General features: G+C 38.8%; 1 protein-coding gene across 4 annotated transcripts in view; it reads left to right on the forward strand.

The window, feature by feature from the left end:
- Vps13 (vacuolar protein sorting 13C) overlaps nucleotides 1-23,644 on the forward strand; it is a 1,645,987-nt gene that overhangs the window by 1,286,132 nt on the left and 336,211 nt on the right. For all 4 annotated transcript variants that reach the window (XM_090373229.1, XM_090373247.1, XM_090373239.1 and 1 more), the window contains one exon: nucleotides 6,224-6,286. In XM_090373229.1, coding sequence (XP_090229355.1) covers nucleotides 6,224-6,286 — 63 coding nt within the window. The remainder of the gene's footprint in view (nucleotides 1-6,223; nucleotides 6,287-23,644) is intronic.

A 23,644-nucleotide genomic window follows, 5' to 3' on the forward strand; every position in this document is an offset into this window, starting at 1 on the left:
TAGCACTTCAAGCTCATCGAATTTATTAACTATACTCCTAGCATTGGTGTAAATGCAAGTATTCATGCACCTACCTGTTTCTACTCTTAGTTACCCTAACACAGCCCATGTATTTACTTGTTCCGCTATGACTCCCAGCAGTCCTAGAAAAATTCCCATTGCCTTGCTTACCCTGCTGCTGCTCAATTGCATTTCAAAAGAAGTAGTGCAAGAATCACTTTTACCTCTGCCAGGTTTACGAAGGTTACACAGAGAAGTATGGAGCACCGAATTTTGAACATAACCAAAAGACACCAAAAAAAAATGCATGGATTCACCAACAAATTAAGATCTGTGATATTATTGAAAGAACAAAGTGCTTAAAGTGGAAATGGACAGGTCACATATCAAGAAGAACTGATGATAGATGGACCAATTTAATTTTGGAATAGGTACAGCTTGACTCTAAATGCCCAAGAAATAAACCAAATGTGAGGTGGATCAACGAAATTGTGAAATTTCCCAATGTACATTGACAACAGAAAGCACAAGAATGCAGTTGCTGGAAGCTTGTTGAAGTGGCATCCTATATAAGATAATCATGTACAGAAGTGTAGTCTTCTGTATGTGCATGTACTGTTATGTTTCATTTTTAATTTGAATGGAAGAAACTATTCTTTAGTTTATTGCATGAGATTGTAGCACCATGATTAGACTTTCTTCATTATTAACTCTGATTATTAAAATTATTAATGTTATTATAATGTTCCTGTGTATTCTCATTGGTATATTACATTTTGATTGGATAAAATAAGAACCCTCAATTTTAATTTTCCATTTTATTATATATTCTAATCTCGTCTTATCATTAATTTTTATATTAAGATCTAAAAATGATACTGCTCTGTTCTCCTCATTAGTTTTGATTAGTCGAGTTATATAGCACATATGTTACCTTTTTAATTTCATCAAGGTTAATATTAACCAATATACCAATGTTCGTTTATGATGTTATTGGAATATTTAATATTCCCTTGAATAGAATTTTTGTTTTCTTTCTCTTTTCAGAATCTTTACGTGCTGCAAAGTTCAAACAATTTGTGCTGCATTTCTAATTATTGTTAATAAGGAGCTAGGTGAAATTCCATATTCTTTTTCCACATTAGCTTTTTCTAGCTGCTATTACATTTTTTGATTTTTCTCAATAGTGTGAATAGCAGTAAAGCTTAATTCCCATTGCCTTAAAAATTAAAAAAATGTGACACTTTTTAATTTTTCTGTCAAACTTAATTTTGTTTTTGAGACATGTTTAAAAAATAATTGCATTGCGCAGAAAATTAATGAGAACTGTTCTGTGATCCTATTTACGTACTTCAACCACTTTTTTTTATTATTATTTTCTTTAATTAAAACCTTCTCATTGAGCATTCTACATGATATTATATAACATTATTTTTTTTACGCTTTCAGCACTCCATTTTTACAGTTCTATATATGGTTATACAGTACAGTCTATAAATATTGTTAGAATTTTTTGTACTATATAAAAATTATGCTTTTTTTAAGTGAAAAAAAAATCTGTAGGTGCCATTTCCAGCTGTTTGTTAAGAGTGACACAGGAAGCAGAGCATTGTGATTGATGGTTACTCTTGAGACTGTTATAATGTTAGAAGTGAGGTCTCCTAAGAATTGGTTCTGCAGCCACTGTTATTTCTGATTCTTATAAATGATATCTCAAAAGAGGTAGTGAATATGATGTGAAGATTGGGAAATTTTTTAATGATCAGCACCGAACAGTGATTCGTCTTCAGGATAATTTAGATAGACTTCAGGGATAGTCAGGAAAGTGGATCTGGGTTTTATTGCAGAAAAATGCAAGGTCAATTAGGGAACAGCAACCCCAAAATAACTTATACAATTGGTGGGGTTGAATTAAAAGCAGTAGAAGGGTGATATTTGGAAGTTCTAATGCAGTCAGATATGATGTTTTCCAAATCTAGGTAGGCAGAAGGAAGGCCCATGGTGTCCTGTTGATGATTTATCTAACATTTGTTTGTATAGATAAGGAGATTATTATCCCACTGTATGAGGAAATTGCAAGGTTGCACTTGAAACACTGTATTTGGATATGGGGACCACACCTAAGAAAAGACATCAAGCTATTTGAGACTCCAAAGAGAGGAAATCCACTTGGTAAGATTTGCAAAAGGGCACCCATATGAGAAATTACTTCATATGAGGAAAGAGATTTAGGGTAGATTGTGTGAACTGTTCTTTTAGTCATCAAGTTGTTAATCGTTGGATAGGTTACAACTGTGGGAATTTGAAATTAATAACCTATAACTTAAAGACAACTTGTTTTTATAAGATTTTTGAAAAATATAAAATCAGACACAATAAATTTGTATAAAAAAAAAATAATAATAATAATAAGGGCATGCAATTAGCCCAGTAGTTATGATGACTGACCACCAATATCATGGACCCGAGTTCAAATTAAAGAAAAGTGGAAGAAGGCCCTGGCAGAATTAGAGGCATGGTCCCCACAAAGACCCACACCATGCCAAAGCAGAGACCCAACAGAATGCCATGACAAGTCACAGACCATCTCAGTCGGCAGATAATACTAGATTACCTCAACAAGAACGAAGTAACACTAGACACCGTCTGCACAGCCATTTACTGTGTTGCTGTAGCAGCCATCAGGGTGACTGGCCGACTGGGCTAGCCGGGTGGGTAAAGTGCCTGCCTGGCAACCCAGTGGTCGTGGGTTCAATTCCTGCCTCGGGCTTGGATCAAAGTACTGCAAAAACCTTGGGAGGTGCATTATGGCCACAGAAGCCTATGCGCCAACAACTATCAAAAAAAAAAAAAAAAAAAAAAAATCAGGATGACTGAAAGAGAAACCAGAGACTAACAACCAACAAAGTGCAAAGATGAGGAACCACTAGCCTGGAAAAGAAGGCTACAGCAGAAGACAGAAGAGATTAGCGTGAAGATGGGCCAACTGCACAGATATGCACAGACTACACTGACTACTGCAAGGCCTTCAACTCCATGCCCCATTAGCTGGCTGATAAGAGACATTGAAGAGCTACAAAGTCAACCCAACAGTGAGACACTTCCTAGAAGCAACTATGGCAAAATGGAGGACCTCCATTAAGGTCAAAAACATCATCATCAGACTGATCCCTATCAGAAGAGGAATCTTCCACGGAGATGCCCTAAGCCCGTTATGGTTATGCCTAGCACTCAACCCAATGACCACCATTCTCAATAACATCAAGTATGGATATACCCTAAAAAAAGGGATGAAGAACCTGTATATCCTCTCTTTACCTGATGTGCGTGGATGACATCAAACTGTATGCTGCAACCAAGGCTCCAACAGCTACTCCAGATCACCAAAGGATTCAGTACTGACATCAGGATGCAATTTAGCCTAGACAAATGCAAGTCCCAGGCATTGTATCGAGGATATCCATTTGGATGGAACTACCAGCTGAAAGTTGGTGTACAGATTAAAGCAATGATAGAGAGAGAGACCTATAATTATCTGGGGATGATGCAGGCTCACCAGTTAGAACACAAAGAGATCAAGGCCTTCCTGACTGAGAAATACCATCAGAGACTGAGAAGACTGCTAAAATAAAAAAGGTGAATGGTGAGAACATGTTCACAGCCATAAATTAGTTCAACACCAAGCTGGAGAAGATTGTGAGATCAACCAGGATAATGATGATGAAGAGTCGCCAACACCACCTGAAGTCGGCCATCAAGAAACTGACCATAGCCCAGAAAGGAGGAAGGGAACTGACTGACCTCATTGAACAAGATAAGGCAGTGATTAAGAACTTGCTGGATTACTTCCAGCACTGATCTACCAAGCCATAAGGAAGATAGACAAATGGCATGCAACACTCAACCTTAACCAGGAGACCCCACTCACGCAGACAGAAGAAACAAAAACAGAAGGATGGGCAAAAAAGAAACTCCATGGCAGACACTACAATGACCTCCATCAAGACTTAGACAAGATGGCTTCCAATGCTTGGCTCATGAATGGGAAGCTTTTTCCCGAGACTGAAGAATTCATGCTCACCATCCAAGATGAGGTAATCAACACCAGGAAGTATAGAAAATATATCGCCAAGGACCCAAGAGTTACATATAATACATGTCAATGATGCCATCTTGCCCCAGAACCAATCAGCATATCACCGTGGGATGCACGGTGATCACCTAGATGGAGTATGCTCACAGACACGGCTAGTTCGCCAGGATAATACATCAGAAGCCAGTGAAAAAATACCATTTGATTGAAGAAAGTGTACCATATTCCATCAGAAGCCAGTGAAAAAGTACCAATTTGATTGAAAAAAGTGTACCATATTCCAAGTATGAACCCCATGCCACACATGAGACCCCTACTCACAAACTATGGTGGGATAATGCCATAATGATTGAGGTGTATAAGGTCTTGTGGACATGTGTTTTTGTAAAGGGGGGCTCCTAGAACGTGAGTTCAACTCCGCCTCGTATCTCTGTGAAGAACAGTATCACTACAAATGGGCCAGATGTGTGTGACGTCGGTTTGTGTGTATTGTGTGTGTGTTCTGTTCTGTTCTGGCCTCTTGGCTACTCAGAAGCATCAGTCACCTGGATAGATGATTCTGGGTACTCGTCCACACCACGGGAAGGTGGGCCAGCCCCAATGGAGCACGTACTGTCTCGATACGAGACTCTGAACCACCTGATGTTGCCAAAAGGTGGGCCAGATTTATCTGGGGGCCCACTCCAGAGAGGGAAAAAAAATAAAAAAAATAAAATAAAATAAAAAATAAAATAAAAATTAAATAAACTAAAAACAAGAAACAAAATGTATTTCCCGTGGTGCAAAAAAGACAAAAAATAAATAAATAAGTAAATAAAATAAAATAAAATAATAATAATAATAAACAAATAAATAATTATAATAATTCCCCGTGGTGAAAAAGAAAATATATTAAATAAATAAATAAATAAAAAAAAAAAAAAAATAATAATAAAATAAATAATTAAATAAAATAAGAAAAATAAAATAAAATAAATTCCCCGTGATGGAAAAAAAAAAAAAAGGGAGAGCTGTCTGGCACCAATAAGGTCTTGAATGATTTGTTTCCTGAGACTGAAGAATTCATGCTCACCATCCAAGATGAGGTAATCAACACCAGGAAGTATAGAAAATATATCGCCAAGTACCCAAGAGATATAATACATGTCAATGATGCCATCTTGCCCCAGAACCAATCAGCATATCACCGTGGGATGCACGGTGATCACCCAGATGGAGTATGCTCACAGACACAGCTAGTTCGCCAGGATAATACATCAGAAGCCAGTGAAAAAATACCATTTGATTGAAGAAAGTGTACCATATTCCATCAGAAGCCAGTGAAAAAGTACCATTTGATTGAAAAAAGTGTACCATATTCCAAGTATGAACCCCATGCCACACTTGAGACCCCTACTCACAAACTATGGTGGGATCATGCCATAATGATTGAGGTGTATAAGGTCTTGAATGATTTGAGCAGGCTCAATGTTGACGGGATACTTCCACTTGCTCAGATTAAGAACCTGAGGGGGCATAGATTCAAATTGAGGAAAGACAGTTGTAGAATAAATGTGCAGAAGTTTGCCTTTAGCCAGCGGGTAGTTGATTGCTGGAACAGACTTCCATCTGTTGTTGTGAAAGTTAGTAGTTTAAATAAGTTTAAGGCTGAACTAGACAAACATTTGGAGTGACTGGATGGGTGAAATGGGAAGGGGTGTTTTTTTTTTATGGCTGATGCTGTATAAGCTTGCTTTCTTGCATCATATGCCTCAACTAATGTTAATAACAGACAAGACGATCCCACAAAACAGACCAGATATAACCCTCATTGAAAAGAAGGAAATGGGTACCTACCTGATCGACGTAGCCATGCCCAACACCAGCAACCTCCAGAAAACCTACAAGGGAAAGATCAGGGTGTATACAGACTTATGACAGAATCAGGGTCCTCCGCACAACAGGTAGAAAAGGCTTAGGTTCAGGATCCTGAATCTAAGCCTTTTCCACCTGTTGTGGGGGAGGACAGCAATTTGACTACTGTGCCACCCCCACTTAAGAATCAAATAGGAGAAATATGTCATTTTACAAACAGATTTTTGGCATTTCTGAGCAGAAGTTGTTTTAATTATTATTTATCATTATTCGTAGTGTGCCATTCAAGTTAAAGAGACTGCTGAGGGTTCAGAGTGGATTACAATATCAGCTCAAGAGGTAAGCTGATTCCTTTTTCCCATTGCAAACTTTTATTTCAGGTAATTTTTTTTTTATCTTGTAATGCCATGCATCACCATCATATTTTATGTGCAATATATACAGGGTGTCTCAGAAATACACAGCATAACTTCAGGAATGAGTTCCTCATATGTGGACAATAAAAATATTTTATATCAACATAGTTCCGGAAATGCTTGGTTCCCAAGTTATTAACCAGAATGTCTTATCTCCAGCAGATGATTTCCTTCATTACAAGGTGTGTGTGTGTGTGTATATACTGTGTCGGGGTGGTACCTAGGCATGTGCCCATCTCCACCTAAAACATTTTAACAGAAAAACTGTAAAGTGGGCCTGAATTATAGCTAAGAAATAGAATATTCAAAAGAAGAAAATTTTGAGATGGATTCAATTTTGAACAATGATCTAAAACTAATAACTGAATTTTGTATAGGAAAGGTTAAAATTGTATTAAAGAAGTGTTTGTGTGTATAGTGTGTTGTTAATGTCAGGTCACTTTGCCATCAGGAAGCAGCTGTCATCCACAGCTGCTAAGTGATGCCCATCCCCGGCACGTGGAGCCGGACCTGCTCTACCATTATTATGATCTTTAGTGCCAAAGCACAATCCTGCCCCCGACAGAAAAAGTGCAATACTGTCGGGTGCCAACATTCCTGGTCTCAGGTTGCCCAAACCCAAGAGCTGAGAAGGGAAAAAAAAAAAAAAAAACCACCGTAGTGGTACATGTTGAGGAACCACAGATCAGACATATAGCTTCCTGATCTGAAGCTCCCAACCCAGATGCATTTATGCATTATTCAAATATGCTGCCAGCTCAACCTCCGACAAATTGATGTTAGTAAGTTCATTGAAAAGTCGGCTCCGCACAGATCCATACAAAGGACAAAGAAATAAAACATGAGTCCAAGATTCCGCCTCGCCGCAGGAACACCACGGATCAGGCTCCAATCCTCGAGAATGTAGTTTTTCACGAAAGGACCCGTGTCCTGTCAATATATAGTTGGTATACATCGAAGGATGAAACCATGACGACACTGTTTTTGACATTGCAAAATCTGCTGATGGGATTAACTTCCTCGTTACCTGTCCTACCTCAGAAGAGCCCCACCGATTCCTCCAAACTTCAACTAATGAACTCCAGATTCTAAGTTTTTCTTCTTTGACGTTGTTAGTAAGGTCAACGGAAATGTCCAAACACTCAGTCGAAATTCCCCTCCTCAGTGCGTACAGCATTCCCCGATACATAATATATAAATCCAATGGAATGGTTCCTGCAATGACCTGCAACGCCGCTGTTGACACAGTTCTTGGAGCATGTAAAAAAGCCAATAACATTGATCTCTGCAGTGACATGAGTTTGCTTCTGATTCGGACCTTATTTACTGCACCCATCCACACTCCTGCCGCGTAAGCCACTACTGGCAGAAAGACAGTTCTGTAATATAATATCATAGTTCTTTTGTTAAGCCTCCATTCCTTCCTAGAAATCCGAATCACTACAGAGGTGAATTTCTTGATTTTTTTCATTTAGGTGCGACACATGCAAATGAAAACCCATCCTGTCATCCAAAATCACTCCTAGATATTTTGCATTGGAAACTAGAGGAATTTGTTTTCCCTTTAATAGCACTCTGGGCAGACGGTTGTAGTCAAAGTGATTTTTGAACACCATAAAGTTGGTTTTTTTGGGTGAAATTTTCAACTTGTTTAAGGTGGCCCACGCGGACAAGTCATCCAAAATGTTCTGTATTTTTTGCTCCAGTATTGTTCTGGACCTTCCAGAAACTCCCACAACTAAGTCGTCCGCATACGCCACCTGTAGACCTCCAGAAGCTTGAGATCCGTTCAGCCACTGATCCAGAACAGCGTTCCAAAATATTGGTCCCAACACCGACCCCTGTGGGCATCCTCGATTAATACATTTGTGATACATCAAATGCCTCGCACAAACCTTCACCATTCTATCACTAAAATATGAACGAACCACTCCGTATATATTTCTGTCGCATCCAGACAATCTCAGGGATCTCAACACGCTCTCCCACCACATGGAGTCAAAAGCATCCTCAAAGTCTACAAACACTGCTAAAACATACTTTTCAGGAGAGGATTTTATATAATTGATCAAAGTCAAAATGGCATCTTCAGTTGAGTGACCCTTCTTAAACCCGAACTGATCGTCTGATATAGCGTGATTTACTGTTAGCACATCAATGATCCTAGGGCACAACAACCGTTCAAACAACTTTCCTAAATTTGCCAAAAGAGAAATTGGCCTATATGCCCTAGGTTCCCTCTTGGGTTTGCCAGGCTTGTGAAGGATCTTAAGAAGGGCAATCTTCCAAGATCTAGGAAACTTCATCTCCAAGAAGCACTTGTTGTACATATTTAACAAAATCTGAGGACAAATGTCATAAAATTTTAATAAAACCTTATTTTCAATCAAATCCAATCCCGGGCACTTTTTAACATTCAGTTTAGTAATAGCTGCTCCCAGCTCCAACATGGAAAAAAGGCTGATCTCTGATGAACCCTCATACTTAATATTCTCCAAGCGTATTTTTGACTGTTCAGCCGTATCCTGCCCTGGTACATCCTCAGGAAAGAGCTCCCCAACTATTTTTCCAACAGTATCATGCCAGTTGTCAGTTTCCTTTCCATTGACCACTACTGTGTTATAAATTTCTCCATGTAATAGCTTATCTCTTGTGATCCTATAAATCAGTATCTGGTGGTTTTCCATTCTGATCATGTACTCAAATCAGGAGCAAGTGGATATGCACTTTATGTATGGTTTGGCGGACGGCAGTGCTATGGAGGCTCATCGTTTCTACCACGAAAGTTCCCAGAACGAAGATGTCCAGACAGGAAAACGTTTGAAGGTATCCATCTCTGCCTCTGTGAACATAGGACCTTTACACCTCATGCTGCCGACAGAGGACGACCAAGATCTATGACTCCTGAAGTAGAGGGGTGGACCAACTGCCTGGCATCCATGCTCACCTGATTTAAACTCACTAGATTTATTCTTGTTGTGGCCATTTAAAGTCAATGGTGTATTCGACTCTGGTAGCTGATGTGGAAACTCTCCGCAATCGAATTGTGGCAGATTGTGAGAAAATACGAAACATGCCAGGAATTTGGCATCGTCTTCGTGAGTCCATGAGACGTCAATGTGAGGCCTGTGTTCAGGCAGAAGATGTACATTTTGAACAATTACTATAAGGTGATGTGAACAGTTAAGTGTCATAGACTGACCTTCAAAACTCGGAAACCAAGCATTTCCAGAACTATGCTGATATAAAATATTTTTATTGTCTACATATGAGGAACTCATTTCTGAAGTTATGCCATGTATTTTTGAGACACCCTGTATATTTAGTCTTTATGGAAATGCTGATAGTGTGGGGTTTTTTTTTTTTTTTATCGTATGATGTGAGCAATACACAAAGGAACCAGTTTTTTCCTGCTTCCTTCGTGTATCGTGGCCATGAGGTCCAACCGGAGAGTACGGCACCATCATAATATCCAAGCTCGAGGTGGGATTCGAACCCGCGATCTTTGGGTTGCCAGGCAGGCAGTTTACCCACCCGGCTAGCCTGGTCAGCAATAGTGTTTTGTTTTGAATTAACTGCTATGTCAATGTACAGTAACAGAGCTCTTAATAAATAGACTTTGCAGATATAAATTTCAATATATAATTTAACTATTCTTATTTATGAATTATTCACTAATAGTTCCCAGGTTTAATCAGAAAAAAAATCTGCATGTAAATTAAAGAATTTTAGTGATAGTCTCTCAGCCAAAAGATGCCATCAGTCTGTCTATGTCATTGTAAACAATTAAATTTCCTTTCTTTATTTTTGAAGACTGTGAGAAAGAAAAAAAATCTTACCTTTTTGCAAGGAAATCCCAGACTTTTAATCTAGTGCCTAAAAATTTGCCCTTTAGGAAAGCTTCAAATCTATGTTGAGAAAAGTTAAATTTCTGGAGAAATTAAATGCTGCTTCACTGATTGTAAATATAATTCTGAATCAGAAGATTCTTGCACCCTAATATACTTTGAACTACTCCTGGTACATAAGAGAGGCATATCCATGGAGTGTCTCTCACACACACACACACACACACACACACACACACACACACACACACACACACACACACACACACACACACACACACACACACAACAACCAGATCGTCCCAAGAATAGTAGATATTTTTTTTTTTAACAAAGACCACATAAACATATATAAAATATTAATGGTGATGGGAAGTCTAATAGACCCCCTCACATTAAAATACCTATTGCATATTAATCACCTGGTCAAGGTTACTGGCTATTGCTCTGTCATTCCTAAATGTACACACAGTCATATTTAAATAGTTTGTGAAGTAACATCTGTTGTTTCTTATGTGAATCTTGCTGCTTGATGAAATAACTAGTTTGAGAAAGTGTAAGAATACCATCATCATTTAGTTTACTCAGTCCATTTGAAGCCTTAAACACTTCACTCAGATATTCTTGCAGGTGCCTAGTTTCCATACACTACAATTTACAGAACTCAAGTCTTACTAGGCTTAGTAATATATTTAGAGTGCCCTTTTGTGCCACTGACTAATCCTTCTTCTACTTTTCTTTCATTCATTCCAGCAGATCCATATTCTTCCTTAAATGCACCTTCCAAACTTGAATGCAGTATGCAAGATATACCTAATCATTGCTTTATACAAAAAGATAATCTCATCTTTGTCTCTGCAAGCAGAGTTTCTGTGTATCATTGGCTGAACACCGTGAGCTGTTCTAGCAGCCTGTTTCCACTGTTTAGAGTTCTTCTTGTCTGACACTGCAGTTACCCCTAGGTCTTGATCCTTATTGACTACCTTTAATTTACTGCCACTCAAATGGTGTTTTATTCCAGGATTATTGCTACCCGAAAGAAGTACTTTGCATTTATCAATGTTAATGAATAGTGTTTATCAATTTATCAGTAGTGCTTTGATGTTCAAGACATCGTAGTGTAAGTGAAGTTAAAAATTAACTTTATCACACACATGATTCTCGGTTAACATATACAATGGGTTCTTGGAAAACAACACATTAACCGAACATTAATTTCCCATATAAACTCATGTAACTTAGCATTAGTTTAGGCATATGATGCAAGAAAGCAAGCTTATATGCCATAAACAAAAAAAAAAAAAAAAAAAAAACCTTCCCATTTCACCTTTCTGGTCACTCCAACTGTTTGTCTAGCTCAGCCTTAAATTTATTTAAGCTATCAACAACTTCCACAACAACAGATGGAAGTCTGTTGTAGTAGTCAACTCCCCGCTGGCTGAAGGCAAACTTCACCACATTTATTCTACAACTGACTTTCCTCCATTTGAATCTATGCCTAATCAAGTTCCTAATCTGAGCAAGCGGAAATATGCAATCAGCATTGAGCCTGCTCAAACCATTCAAAGCCTTGTATACCTCGATCAGATCACCTCGCAGGTGCCTAGTCTCCAGATTCGGCAACTTACAGAACTTAAGCGTATCTTCATAAGTGCACGATTTGTTCCTCTCTCAAACCTTGATACCCTTCTCTGTACTCATTCTAGCAACTCTACATCCTTCCCACAATGAGGCCTCCAGACCTGTATGCAGTACTCAAGGTGAGGCCTCACCATTACCTTATACTATGGGATAATCACCTCCCTGTCTCTGCTAGCAAAATTTAGTAGAGGCACATGATGCAAGAAAGCAAGCTTAAGTAGCATCAGCCAAAAAAAAACCGATCCCATTTCACTCCTTCGTTCGTTCCAAATAACTGTCCAGCTCAGCCTTAAATTTATTTAGGCTATCAACTTCCACAACAAAAGATGGAAGTCTGTTCCACCAATCAACTACCCGCTGTCTAAAGGCAAACTTCCACACATCTATCCTACATCTATCTTTCCTCAATTTGAATTTATTCCCTCTCAGGTGATTATTCTGAGCAAGAGGAAGAATCCCATCAGCACTGAGCATGCTCAAACCATTCAAGGCTTTATACACCTCATTCAGATCACCTCACAGGTGCCTATTCTCCAGAAACTGTAATTTGCAAATTTTAAGCCTTTCTTCATAAGAGCAACCTTTTGTTCCATTCACTAATCTTGTTGCCCTTCTCTGTATTCGTTCCAGCAGCTCTACATCCTTCTTAAAATTAGGCTTCCAGACATGTATACAGTACTCAAGGTGTGGCCTGACCATTGCCTTATACAAGGAGATAATCACCTCCTTATCCCTGCTAGAAAAATTCCTATATACTTTGTATATTGACAAGACACCATGAGCTATTCTTGCAACCCGTCTGCACTGCTCAGAGAACTTCATATCTGCCTACACAATTACCCTCAGGTCCTTTTCATTCTCTACCACTGTCAGTGTAGTACCACAGAGTTTTGGCACCTCCGTAGCCAGGTGGGAAGGCGCAGCAGTGCGTAGCACACACTTCTTGATTAGACCGGGGTTCGAGCCTGTCACCACCAAATATGGAGGAAGCGGAGAGGTCAGGGAATGATCACCGCATATCCCGGAGCAATATGGCCTTAGTTGCTAATGCTCCTAAAAAAACAAATAACAAAACAAAAAACAAAAAACCACAGAGTTGATACGTTACTCTGGGGTTACTGCTTCCCATATGTAGTACTTTACATTTGTCAATGTTAAACTTCATTTGCCATCTCTCAGTCCAACGGCACCCCCGTAGCCAGGTGGGTAGGAACATCAGTGCATAGCACACACTTCTTGATTAGACCAGGGTTCGAGCCCGTGCCCTCCAAATACGAAGGATGCGGAAAGGTCAGGGAATGACTACCGCATATCCCTGGAGCAATATGGCCTTAGATGCTAATGCTCCTAAAAACCAAATAACAAACAAACAAACAATCTCAGCCCAACTGCTGAACTTTTCTAGATCCTGTTGCAGCAGTGTACTGTCATTAGTGTCCTTAGCAACCCTGCCAACCTTCGTATTGTCTGCAAACTTGGACATTAAGCCTGATATAACATCATCAGTATCATTTATAAATAGAGAAAACAACAATGGACCCCACACTGAACCCCGAGGGACTCCACTAATAACATTAGTCCACGAAGGCCAGTGTCCATTGATTACCTCTCTCTGTCTTCTCCCACTGTACCATCTCTTTATCCATAGCAGCAATTTGCTTCCAATGCCACACTGCTCCAATTTGTGCAACAGTATCAAAGGCTTTTCTAAGATCCAAATATATCATATCAAAGTTATTGCCTCCGTCCAGTTCCTTTGCAGCCACATCATAGTATTCAATCAGATTGGTCAGACATGACTTCCCGTTAACAAAACCATGCTGTGTCCCAGCTATAACTGAAGTCTTGTTTAGATGATCTTGCAGTGCTTCTTTAACCAGTGCCTCCATTATTTCCCTGGAACAGAAGTTAAACTAACAGGTGTATAATTACTTGTGTCGCCCCTTGATCCTCCTTTGTGAATTGGAGTCACATTTGCACATCTGCAGACCATGGGTACCTCTCCTGAATCCAAGGAAGCTGTCATAATTATGGCTAAGGGTTTGCTTACTTCCTTTGCTGCCTCCTTTAATATAACTGGATAGATCCCATCCATGCTGGGTGCTTTTTTTATGTTTATCTTCAACGATTTCTCCTCCACTTTACTCTCAGTTATTACAAAATCATCTAGCTCACTGCCAGAGTTTAATTCACCTCTGGCATTCCCCTCCCTGAATAACTCCTCATGTGTGAATGTAGATGCAAAATACTCATTTAGTTTGTTAGCCGCCTGAGCAAGATCATCAATGTCCAGTGGACCAATCTGATTCATCCTTTGCATTTTCTTTGCATTCTTTTACAAAGATTTCTCGTAATATGCCTTTGCCTGCCTAATCTTCTTTGTGACTTTGTTACAGAACAGCTTATATCTGTTGTAGGCTTCCATGTCACCCATTAATTTATATGTATCCCATGCATTTTTTTTCTCTGGCACGTGTCTAATTAGTTCATCTGACATCCATTTAGGCCTAAATCTTGAACAATATTTCTTAGTTGGTATGTAAATCCTAGTAGCTTCCAAGATTAATTCTTTGAATGCCTCCCATTTTGAATTTGCTGTTGATAACATCATCAGTTGGTCTCACCAGATAGAATTTAAATACTGTCTCACACCACCGTAGTCACCTCTATGAAAGCCAAAAACCCTTCCCTTTACGCGACAGCAGTAGTTACCTCTTTGATTAAATCCCACTTCAGCACACTGTGATCACTGCTACCTAGTGATTCTTTTATCTGCAGATTCGTAATGCATGAAGAATCGCTACTGATAATCACATCAAGAATATTTCTACCTCTAGTTGCTTCCCGAACATGCTGATGCAGAAAACAATCATCCAATAAATCCACAACAGCCTTGCTAGTGTGTGAGTGACCAACCCACATATTCCAGTCAATATCACGGAAATTAAAATCCCCTATTATAAGACTCTCTGATTTACTGGCCCACTCTATTTCCCTGTACAGTTTCTTATTATACTCATCAGAGTTATTAGGCATATAATACACTCCTACTCTCAATTTTGATTTCTCAGTGCTTATGTCACACGTAACTGGCTCGACATTGCACTGTCCAGCGATGTCGACTGGCTACGCTTCCTTGGATTTTATGTGTTTCTTGACTAATGGCATAAACCCCTCCTCCCTTCCTGTCCTGTCTATCCTTTCGGTACACATTGTACTCCCTAAATTCCAGTTCTGCACTGCTTATATCAATTACTATATATCATTGACATAATTCCATTACCTGCTCTAGCAGCCCATCTACACTGCTCATAGAACTTCATATCTGACTGCACAATTAACCCCTGTTCTTTTTCATTCTCTACCTCCCTGAGTGTAGTACCACACAGTTGGTATGTTTCTCTTGAGTTGCTGCTAGCCATATGCAGTACTTTGCAGTTGTCAATGTTAAACTGCAGTTGCCACTTCTCTGCCCATCTGGCAAACTTTTCTAGATCCTGGTGCTGTAGCATACTGTCTTTACTGTCATTAACAACCTTGCCACCCTTTTTATCATCTGCAAACTTGGACATTAAGCCTGATATACCTTTGTCAATATGATTGATAAATAAACAAAACAACAATGGGCCCAGCACCAAACCTGGGAGACTCCACTAATATCATTAGTCCACATAGAGCAGTGTCCATTTATTACACTCTCTGCTGTCTCCCACTCAACCATCCCTTTATCCATTGCAGCAACTTTGTCTTAATGCCATACCGCTCCGATTTGTACGACAGTCTTCCAAGTGCAACAGTATCAAATTCTTTACTAAAATTCAAATATATCATATCAAAATTATTTTTTGCATCCAGTTCCTTTGTGTCCACATTGTAGAATCAAATCAAATTGGTCAGACAAGACTTCACCTCAACAAGCCCATGCTGTGTCTAAATTATTAATCCAGTCTTGTCTATGTGATCCTATATCACCTCTTTTAACCACTGACTCCATTATTTTCCATGAACAGAAGTTAAACTAACAGGTCTATAATTATTTGTGTCACCCTTTGAACTACCTTTGTGAATTGGAGATACATTTGCACATCTCCAGTCTATGGGGATCTCCCCTGACTCTAAGGATGCTCTCATAATTATGGATAAGGGTTTAATTACTTCCCTTGCTGCCTCCTTCAATATAACTAGATAGATTCCATCTGCCCCAGGTGCCCTTTTTATGTTTAACTTCAACAATTTCTCCTCCACTTTACTCTCAGTTATTACAAAATCATTAAGCACCCTGTTACAGTTTGATAAACTTCTGGCGTTCCCCTCCTTGAATAACTCCTCATGTATGAATGTTGATGCAAAATACTCGTTCCGTTTATCAGCTACTTGAGCAGGATCATCAATATTTGAGCCATTTATTCTAAATGAACCAATCTTGATTCCTCTCCCTTCTTTCTAGAGTTTATATGAGTAAAGAACACTTCGCTGTTTTTCTTTGTAAATTTTTGCCAAAAATTTCTCATAATCTGCCTTCACCTGCCTAACCACCTTTGTGACTTGATTACAGACTAGCTTATATCTGCTGTAAGCTTCTGTCACTTGATAATTTATATGCATCTTATGCATCATTCTTCTCTGCCACGAGCCTCATTTATTCATCTCACATCCATTTAGGCCTGAATCTTGTTTCATAGTTGGTGTGAAAAGGCTAGTAGCCTCCAAGATTAAGTCCCTGAAGGCTTCCCATTTAGAATTCACAATTGGCAACATCATCAGTTGATCCAACTGTATAGAATTTAAAAACTGTCTGAGACCACTGTAAGTCACCTGTACGAAAACAAGAACCCTTCCCTTTACCCTGATCGTAGTTACCGCTTTGAGTAAATCCCACTTCAGCACACTGTGATCACTGCCACTTAGTGTTTCCTTTATCTGCAGATTCTTGATGCATGAAGAATCACTACTGATAATCAGATGTAGAGTATTACTCCCTCTAGTTGCCTCCCAAACATGCTGCTGTAGAAAACAATCATCCGATATACCCACAAAAGCCTTCCTAGTGTGTGAGTGACCAACCCACAAATTCCAGTCAATATCTGGGAAATTAAAATCACATTATAAGACACTCTAATTTACTTTCCCACTATTTCTCTGCACAATTGCTCATTATATTCATCAGATTCATTAGGCCTATTACACACACTTACTCTCATTTTTCCTTTCCCAGTGCTTATGTCACACCAAACAGACTAAACATTGCATTGTCCACTAACATCAGTGGGATGCACTTCCTTAGATTTTGTGGACGTTCCTTAACTAACAAGCGTAATCCCTCTTCCCTTATTACCCTGTCTATCTTTTCTGTACACATTGTACTCCCCACATTTCAATTCTGCACTGCTTATATCTGTGTGACACTATGTCTCTGATATCCCAACAATATCTGCCTTTGATGTCTTGATCAGAACCTCAAATCCATCAAATTTATTTAGTGTACTTCTGGTATTGGTGTACATGCAAGTACCTGTTCTTACTCTTAGTTACCCTAACATAGCCCATGTATTTACTTGCTCTGTGATGACTCCCAGCAACTCTCTAGGCTGCTGCTCGTTACAGTAGAAGCAGTGCAAGAATCACTTTCACCTCTGCTGCATCTACTGTTAATCTTTTAGTATGTGAATCCCCCTCCCCCAAAACTAGCAGTTTTCTGTCTCACTTAACACTGCCTTAATAGCATCAGCAGCAAATATTCTTGCACCGTTTCTATTTAAGTGTATCGCATACCTGTAGAAGCAGTCTCTCCTGTTAACAAGCACAGATCACACTGAAAAAAATTCTACCCTGTGAGCCTTTCACAATCTCTCTTAGGACAAATCGGTTGAAAAAGGCTCTCATCATATACTCCTTTCTCTCATGTCTGGGAAAAATTGCAGACACTTTCAAATTTAACCCTAACTAGCAACTTCTTTTCAGTATTTACCTGTACTTGTTAAATAAATCTGCAGATCTCTTACTCTTAAGGTCGTTAGTGCCAACATGTACAATATCACCTTTTGTGCCTTTAATAGATGATATCTGCTCTACAATGTCATCAACTTTTTCCCCTGGAAGACATGCCCTGGTCCTCTTCTACCTATCCTTTTTGCATAATATATTCCCCATCTCCCTGACAGTAGAGTCACCAACTATAACTAGTTCCTTTGCAACAACCAGTGCATTCTGCCTTGGAGATTGCCACTGTGTTGCCTGATGCACAGGAATGAGCTCTGGTGTTGAATTAGGCAGCTGAGAGCATGATGGACTCCTCATATTAATTTCTTTGAGAGCATCTACCCTACACCTCAATCTCTCATAGATGCCCATCAAAATGCTGAGTTTGCACTTAATTTCTTTACAGTCTCTGCACTTAGCACACACAGAGACATCCTTGGCTAGATCATGTCCTTTTTTTTTTTTTTTTGAAAGGTCTGCAAACATTTAACATATTTTTTTGGACTGTGATGCACTGGAGAATTGCCTCCTTCGGTTTCCCCCAGAGCCCCAGCACATCTGTTACTTTGTGCCCATTGCTTTGCTGCTCTAGTCTTGGTTATGATTCTGTTTAAGTATAATTTTATTAACAATGAAATTTAATAAGATTAATAAATTTTACTGATTAATTGATAATACTATACTAATCTAACAGACTTCTAATACAGCGCTATGTGTTTTGCTATCTAGTTTTACTTTAAACCTTGCACTATGATGTTTGGGATTTACGTTTTGCTATTCTGTATTGTATAACAATGCAGCAAGTTATGAACGTAAAATCTATGGACACTAAGTTTTAACTTTCAAAATCGCTATCTAAATTCAAAATAAACCTAAGAGCTTGACTAGAACTATTAAGCTACTATAGAAAATAATTTAGTATAGCAATTAAGTTAATAAAACAACTAAATATAAATAAAAACTTGGTATTCTCCAGAGCTACAAAAATCTTCACCAACTAATAACCTCATAACCAAAATTCATCTTGCTGAGATACATTCCAAAAGATTTGCAAATAATTTGAGTTCTTATGTATACATATTTCATCAGTCCATATTGTCAAAGGTCTTTCCATTTCTTTCATTAAGCTACTATGAACACAAGTGGAAGTAATTTGCTGTCTGCTAAACCTACTCTTTTTCAAACTTGTGCTTATTGTTGATCAAGCTAATCCTAATTCAGAGCTGATAGATGCCATGCCTTCACCACTTTCATCTCTTCTTATTATTTTCATTATCACTTCAAAAGTAATTGCATGTTTTTTTCTCTTTCAACCCACCAGGTCCACCCTCACCTTTTCTCTTTTTGCTCATCTCAGTAAAAAACACTTTTTTAAGTTACTTATAGACTGAAATTATGAAAACTGAGAATGCATTACCATATCAGCAGCAGCAGTACTTGAGACTACCAAAATGATGTCAAAAGTGAAACCAAAAACCTTTGTTTCTGTTTCGCTTTTAGGTTGATAAGGTACATTAGCTTAAAATTTCACAAATAAATAAATAAAAAACTCGATTTATTTATGAGAAAAGATCAGAGGGGAATGTAGAGTTCCAGTAGTTGTTTCAAGGATAGCATTATAGTGCACCAAAGATGCAAAACTCTATATACTGTAACTGTGGATGTATGATTTACATATGACTTATAATGATTTACATTTACTCCTTTACTCTTTTGAGCAAAGTGTTTTTACTACCGAAAAAAAAAAAAAAAAACTCTCTAATTAGCAACACATTGATGCTGGAACTAAATTGTTTTATAATCTTTTTTATAATTATATATTTAAATATTAGTATATGCCATATGGTGCAGGGAATCTGCAGACTTTTGCTGCACCACTCAAAAATGAATAAATATATGAAATAAATTGCTGATGTTATTTCCTTTTCACACTCACATAGGCACCTATCCATAGATTTGCATACATCCAAGTTGCAACAACTGTGAGAATCAGTTGACTCAGTATGGACCAATATCCTTACGGCAGGCTTTCAACACCTCATTGAGTGTGTGCAATTACAAATTCAGGCTGTTCTGAGGGCTGTTAGGTAGGCATACCTAATAAAGTGGCCACTTGGTGTATGAAATCATATGCTCCAGGTAATCAATAGGTAAAACTAATAGGTAATCAATTCAATAAGCCATTTCATATAATAATTCATGCATAAAACAGCTGTATCTAAACTATAGTAATAATATGAATCATACTGGAGATAGCTGGAGGAAATCTTATTTGGCCTGACATCTGACCTTTTTCACATGAATTCCAAGAACATGGTCTGACACTTCTGGGGTACCTCCATAGCCAGGTGGGAAGGAGCAGCAATATGGCCTTTGTTGCTAATGCTCCTAAAAACCAAATAACTAACTAACTAATCTGACACTTCTGGAAATTTTAAAGGATTAAAAATCTACTAATGCAAGTATGGCATTACTAAAATTAAATAATACCACCACCAATCATGAAACAATGACTAATACACACTAGATATATATATATATATATTTTTTTTTTTTTCCTCACAAATCATTAAGCAAAAAATTATAACACTAATGTTGGTGTCCTGTATGTTAGCCCCTTTTCACATATTGGTTGGGAGTACTGGTAAGATTCTAAGATGAATCGCTAGGTGGCTGCAGGGCAAGAAGACAGAGGGTTGGGATTAATGGAGGTTCTTCAGATTGGTTTAACATCAGGAGTGGGATCCCTCCAATATCAGTTCTTGGACCACTGTTATTTCTATTCACATAAATTACATCAACTAAGAGATAGAAGGCATGATGTCAAAATTTGCAGATGACATAAAGATTGGTAGAGTTGTTAATGATCAGTGCCAAGCAGCACGCCTTCGGGATGACATAAACAGACTTCACAGATGGTCAGAGAAGTGGCAGTATTGTTTTAATGTAGCTAAATGCAAGGTCTTACACTTGGGTAATCATCATCATCAATCAACCATTTTCAATCCACTGCAGGATGAAGTCCTCTCCAGCAACTTTCCAATTCCTTTTGTTTTGTGCAATGGCCATCCATTTACTGAATGTGAAGGCTTGAATTTCATCTGGAACCAGGGTATGTCTGCCAGGGGCAAAAGTTGATGATGTTGTAGAGCGGATATCATCATTTAAGGGCACAAAAGGTGATATAGTTGTACACATTGGCACTAATGATATTAAGAGTAGGAGACCGGCGCAATTACGTAACAAGTACAGGTCACTGTTGAAAAAAAGCCGTGAATTAGGGTTGAATTTCAAAGTGTCTGCAGTTCTACCCAGACACGATAGGAGGGAGTATATGATGAGAGCCCTGTCGATCAATTCGGCCCTGGAAAGATTGTGCAAGGCCCAAGGGGTAAAATTTTTTTCAACCTGGTCTGTAACAGGAGAGACTGCTTCTACAGGGATGGGATACACTTAAATAGAAAGGGTGCAAGAATGTTTGCTGATGCTATCGAGGCAGTGTTAGGTGGGTCGGAAAACTGCTAGATTGGGGGGGATACGAGGACTAATAGATTTACAGTAGGCGCTGGCAGAGGTGAAAGTGATTCTTGCACTGCTTCTATTGGAATGAGCAGCAGCTCGGAAAATAAGATGCAGCATATCTCAGACTGCTGGGAGTCATTGGGGTACAAGTAAACACATGGGTTGTGTTAGGGTAGCTAAGAAAAAGAACAGGTGCATGTATACTTGCGTGTACACCAATGCTAGGAGTTTGGTAAATAAATTTGATCAATTTGAGGTATTGCTCAAAGCATCAAAGGCGGATATTGTTGGGATATCAGAGACGTGGTGTCACGCAGATATAAGTAATGCAGAACTGGAATTTGGGGAGTACGTCTACAGAAAGGATAGACAGGATAGGAAGGGAGGAGGGGTAATGCTATTAGTTAAGAAACACATAAAATCCAAGGAAGTGAAGCCAGTTGACATCACTGGACAGTGCAGTGTCGAGTCAGTTCAGTGTGACATAAGCATTGGGAGATCAAAATTGAGAGTACGAGTGTGCTATAGGCCTAATGACTCTGATGAGTATAATAAGAAACTGTACAGGGAAATAGAGTGGGCCAGTAAATCAGAGAGTCTTATAATGGAGAATTTTAATTTCCCAGATATTGACTGGAATTTGTGGGTTAGTTACTCACACACTAACAAGGCTTTTGTGGATTTATTGGGTGATTGTTTTCTAAATCAGCATGTTCAGGAGGCAACTAGAGGGAGCAGTACTCTTGATTTGATTATCAGTAGTGATTCTTCATGCATTAAGAATCTGCAGATACACCAACCACTAGGTGGCAGTGATCACAATGTGCTGAAGTGGAATTTATTCAAGGAGGTAACTACCATCAGGGATAAAGGGAAGGGTTATTGCTTTCGTAAAGGCGACTACGATGGTCTGAGACAGTATGTAAATCCTATACAGTGGGACCAACTGATGATGTTACCAACAGCACACTCAAAATGCAAAGCATTCAAAGAACTTATCTTGGAAGCTACTAGGCTTTACATACCAACTAAGAAATATTGTTCAAGGTTCAGGCCTAAATGGATGTCAAATGAACTAGTGAGACATATGGTAGAGAATAAAAATGCATGGGATACATATAAATTAACATGTGACACAGAAGCCTGTGATAGATATAAGTTGATCTGTAACCAAGTTACAAAGGAGGTTAAGCAGGCGAAGGCAGATTACGAAAAATCTTTGGCAAGGAACGCAAAGAAAAACAGCAAAGAGTTCTTTCCTTATGTAAACTCTAGATGGAAGGGGATGAATCAGATTGGTCCACTTGATATTGATGGTTCAACTGATCATGATCCTGCTCAGGTAGCTAACAAACTAAATGAATATTTTGCATCTACATTCTCACATGAGGAGTTATTCAGAAAGGGGAAGTAAACACTGGCAGTTAGCTAGATAATCTTGTAATAATTGAGAGTAAAGTGGAGGTGAAATTGTTGAAGATAAATACAAGAAAGGCACCTGGGGTGGACCAATTTGATTTGATACTATGATGTAGTCACAAAAGAATTGGATGCAGGGAATAACTTTGATATTTTATAATTGGATCTTAGAAAGGCTTTTGACACTGTTGCACATGGAGCCGACCGGGCTAGCCGGGTGGGTAAAGTACCTGTCTAGCAACCTAAAGGTCGCAGGTTCGAATCTCACCTCGGACTTGGATCAAAATACTGCAGAAACCTTCGGAGGTGCATTATGGCCACAGAAGCCGATGCGCCAACAACTACCAAAAAAAAGTTCCACATGGAAGACTGCTGCACAAATTGGAGCAGTGTGGAATTGGTAGCAAATTGTTGCTATGGATAAAGGGATGGCTGAGTGGCAGAAGACAGAGAGTGGTAATTAATGGACACTGCTCATCGTGGACTAATGTTATTAGTGGAGTCCCTCAGGGTTCAGTGTTGGGTCCATTGTTGTTTTCTGTATTTATAAATAATATTGATGATGGTATATCAAGCTTAATGTCCAAGTTTGCAGACGATACAAAGGTTGGCAGGGTTGTTAAGGATGCTACTGATGCTATGCTGCTGCAACCCGATCTGGAAAAGTTGAGCAGATGGGCTGAGAGGTGGCAAATGAAGTTTAATATTGACAAATGTAAAGTACTACATATGGGAAACAGGAACCCCAGAGCAACGTATCAACTCTGTGGTACTACACTGACAGTGGTAGAGAATGAAAGAGACCTGGGGGTAATTGTGCAGGCAGATATGAAATTTTCTGAGCAGTGCAGACAGGTTACAAGAGTAGCTCG

The sequence above is a fragment of the Mastigoproctus giganteus genome, chromosome 1 (genome assembly GCF_048544385.1).
Source record: "Mastigoproctus giganteus isolate SK-2022 chromosome 1, ASM4854438v1, whole genome shotgun sequence".
NCBI lineage: Eukaryota > Metazoa > Arthropoda > Arachnida > Uropygi > Thelyphonidae > Mastigoproctus > Mastigoproctus giganteus.